This window comes from Apis dorsata, unplaced genomic scaffold, assembly GCF_000469605.1.
Source record: "Apis dorsata unplaced genomic scaffold, Apis dorsata 1.3 scaffold_51333, whole genome shotgun sequence".
NCBI lineage: Eukaryota > Metazoa > Arthropoda > Insecta > Hymenoptera > Apidae > Apis > Apis dorsata.
The window spans coordinates 1-3233 of record NW_006267284.1 but is presented as its reverse complement, the minus strand read 5'-3'; the positions used below and the strand labels follow the sequence as shown (position 1 = coordinate 3233).

Here is a 3233-nt window from a genome sequence, read left to right as displayed (position 1 = left end):
ATATATATATATATGCAATATTAATTAAATTGTGCAAAGTGGAATAATGGATGACATTCACATTTGCAAACTATCTAGGTACACATTTCTAAACTTACATGAGGGAAAGATTATGCGCTGTTACTAATCGAGATAAAATTACGATATCGTTATTATGCCCTCGTGGCTCAATTTACTTATAACACGATGTAACCAAAATGTAAAGGAAAGTAACGTTGAATGAATTAATATAATACGAACCTATGACGAATTGTTTCGCAAATCGGCTTACTTTGTACGATTGTTGCAATCTATTTTAAAGCTGGTAAATAATAGCGTGAATAAAAATTTTATCGCAGCAGCACATGCCGCTAGATGAAAACAAAAAACCAAAAATCGGGGCTATGTTACAAAGTGTTTTGTTGTGAACGAAATAAATTTAACCACGACATAAGCGAGACAACATGCATCGGTACAACGTGAACTTTTGCATACCTGTAGATCTGGACCCATCCCAAAGTCAGCGTTATTCCAAAGATTCGTATCTTCGCGCAACAAAGAATTGGTAAGTTCCATGGACAGTCGTTTCTTGTATTCTTGTGGTTTATCCTCGCTCATGCGGAATAAAACAGCTGCCGCGTATGTCGCGACGCCCTCGTTCCTAGAGTGAAGCAGTTCTGTTAAAGGAGCTGTAGCACCTTCTTGTTCGATCATTTCAGCACCTTCCTTGTCCGCGGCAAGCTCGCAGAGTACACCAGCCGCGACACGTTGAATATTCTCAATCTCGTTGAACAATAACTGCAAAAAAAAAAAAAGAAAAAAACGAATTCAGATACATGAATAATCAATAGAGAATTTAAGCAGATAATTATAAAAAGAAATGGTATTTTTATATTTACAAACCTGTACGAAAATCGGAATCACGTTCTGAGATCTAATTATGACCCTATTGTGAGATTCCCTTGCGAGAATATGAAGTGCGCCCACAGTACCCTCCACTATCTCTTCCATTCGAACACCACCATCTGCGTACGCACCTGACGCTTGCTGGCTTCCAGTACTTGCCACGGATGAGCGTTGCTGCTAAAGAAGAATCAATCTTTTTTATTCGCATCCCAGATATGATCAGTAAAGAAATAGCATCGAAAGCGATGCTCACCCGTTGTGTTTCGGGGAAAGCACGCATCAGAAGCCTGACCAGATGATGAATCGCGCCGTGATCGCGTAGAGGGCCGTGATTTGCGGGGCAAAGTGCCAGATTGCGAATTAATCCTATCACCGCTTTAACCAACGGCCAACGCGAAGGCGGGTGTAAAAGTTTTACTATAACCTGAATTCCATAATTTAGGCGGACAGAATTCTGTGCCATTTCTGCCTCCACGTGACGTGACGTTAAATGACGAAGCGCGCATACTGCTGGCTCGCTAATCTCTTCCCGACTATCCGCATAGATGATCGTGCGCACAAGAGCGTCAACACCTCCCACTTGACATACCGTTACTTTGTTACGTTGATTATTGCAAGTCAGATTAGACAAAATACCAGCGGCACATGTGACGACATTTACATCGGTAGAGCTAAGAACTTGTACAAGACTTTGTAATAAACCTTCCAATCCGTCGACTTTGGTGCCAGCGTCCGATAAATTTCTTAACGTCCACAAACAATTTTGGACGAGTCTTTGACTTGGATTACCGAGATGCATCGCAAGTGCTTGCATACCACCAGCTTCGACTATCACCGGTTTATTACTAAGACAAACGGACAACACTTTCAATGCTCTCGAAGTCGTCCATAGAAGCTTCTCGTAATCGTATGAACGCATAATGCGTACCAGTTCTATTGGCCCTTGAGAAGCTAATATAATTAATTTGCTCTCTTGATTACCATACGCAAGAATTTGCAAGCAATCAGTTACTATAGCTAAAAATTTGACATTATCACGTTGAAGTAGAGCGACCATCTTTTGTAACCCTCCTGCAAGTCGTACAGCCATTTTGGAACCATCCTGATGTAAGAGTAAATTATGCAGTGTCGTGATTGCGTAAAAGAGAACGGATTCCATTGGGGAACTCAAAAGCTTCACAAGAGCAGGTATACCGCCACTCTTAAAAATAGCCAGCAGACCTTGCCTGTGATGGGACAAATTGTGCAAGGTACCAACTGCTGCCTTCGTCGATTCGAGATCATCACTGTTTGAAATGGCACGGACTAGGGCAGCTACCATTTGTGAACTATTCATAATGGCGTGACGAGAAGCTTCCTTCTTGGAAAGTTGATGGACTACCATTGCTGCCTTAGATACAACGACTTGATCCTCGTCATTTAACAATTTTATTAATTCAGGTATCGCGCGGGTTGCAAGATCTGCGTCATCCTGATAATTTATCAAATTGACAACTGCATGTTTCAACATTTGACTTGGTTCTGCCAATCTTTGAACAGCGGTAGGTTGAGCTGGATCGTATTGCGTAGAGGGAATTTCTATACCTTCTTCCAATGTTTCTGGAAACATTGCTGCTCGAACACGTTGAGATCTTGTATGATTCAATTGTTGATTCATTTCATCGACTTGGTCTTGCGTAAAACCTTGAGCAAATCCCTGATCCAAATCAAACATCAATTGATCACCTTCCATCTCATCGTCTTCTTTGCCCGATAAAGATGGTGCTTGGGTAACGGCACCAGAATGAATTCCAGAGTCACCCAGATAAGAGTTTTGTTGCCACATTAAAGTTTGTTCTTTGGCAGAGCCCATGGGTAAATCACCCAAACCTTGATAATTTCCGTGAGACACTACAAAGTTAATTTTGCACAAAGTAATACAAATTGTTTGTGTAACTTTTGAACACGAATAAAATGAAAGAATTACTCACTTGGTCTAGATTGATTCGAAGACATTTGATAACTCATGGCTCCTACGGGAGAATCTACCCACACCTAAAATAGAAAAAAAAAAAATCATGCTATACAGTTTTCAAATGTGACTTTTTATTTGTGATTAACCTATCACGATAAAAAGAAGCGTAATAAGTTGTATATTAAGACGAAAAAGAAAGAAAAAGGAAACGTTAATGCAAAACGTTACAATATATGATAAGTATTTAAACATGAGAACGAACGTGTTAACACGATGTTTCAAACGCATTCAATGTAGCGTGAATAGCGCGGAAGGGAATACAGAAATATAGTACGATGTGGAGTACACCTCTCGTCGATTGGCACAAGATTAACTAAGAAAAGAAAAAAAAAAA

General features: G+C 40.2%; 1 protein-coding gene across 2 annotated transcripts; it reads right to left on the bottom strand.

The window, feature by feature from the left end:
* Window positions 1-366: 366 nt before the first annotated feature.
* On the bottom strand, window positions 367-3202 carry LOC102679084 (armadillo segment polarity protein). Of its 2 annotated transcripts, none has more exons than XM_006625173.2 (5): window positions 3178-3202; window positions 2856-2919; window positions 1139-2775; window positions 883-1062; window positions 367-777 (listed from the first exon to the last, which is right to left on the bottom strand). In XM_006625173.2, the coding sequence occupies exons 2-5, from the start codon at window positions 2890-2892 to the stop codon at window positions 382-384; spliced, it is 2250 nt and encodes a 749-aa protein (XP_006625236.1). In that variant the 5' UTR covers window positions 2893-2919; window positions 3178-3202; the 3' UTR covers window positions 367-381. The 2 variants fall into 2 exon arrangements, with proteins under 2 accessions (XP_006625236.1, XP_006625237.1); XM_006625174.2 differs by having other exon boundaries at window positions 883-1059.
* Window positions 3203-3233: the final 31 nt, after the last annotated feature.

Excerpts from the sequence above, each read along its gene's own strand:
- LOC102679084 (XM_006625173.2), bottom strand. The coding sequence starts at position 2,892 with ATGAGTTATCAAATGTCTTCGAATCAATCTAGACCAA. Across the intron at positions 2,776-2,855 it reads TTCGAATCAATCTAGACCAA|TGTCTCACGGAAATTATCAA; the intron begins GTGAGTAATTCT and ends TTAACTTTGTAG. Across the intron at positions 1,063-1,138 it reads CTTTCCCCGAAACACAACGG|CAGCAACGCTCATCCGTGGC; the intron begins GTGAGCATCGCT and ends ATTCTTCTTTAG.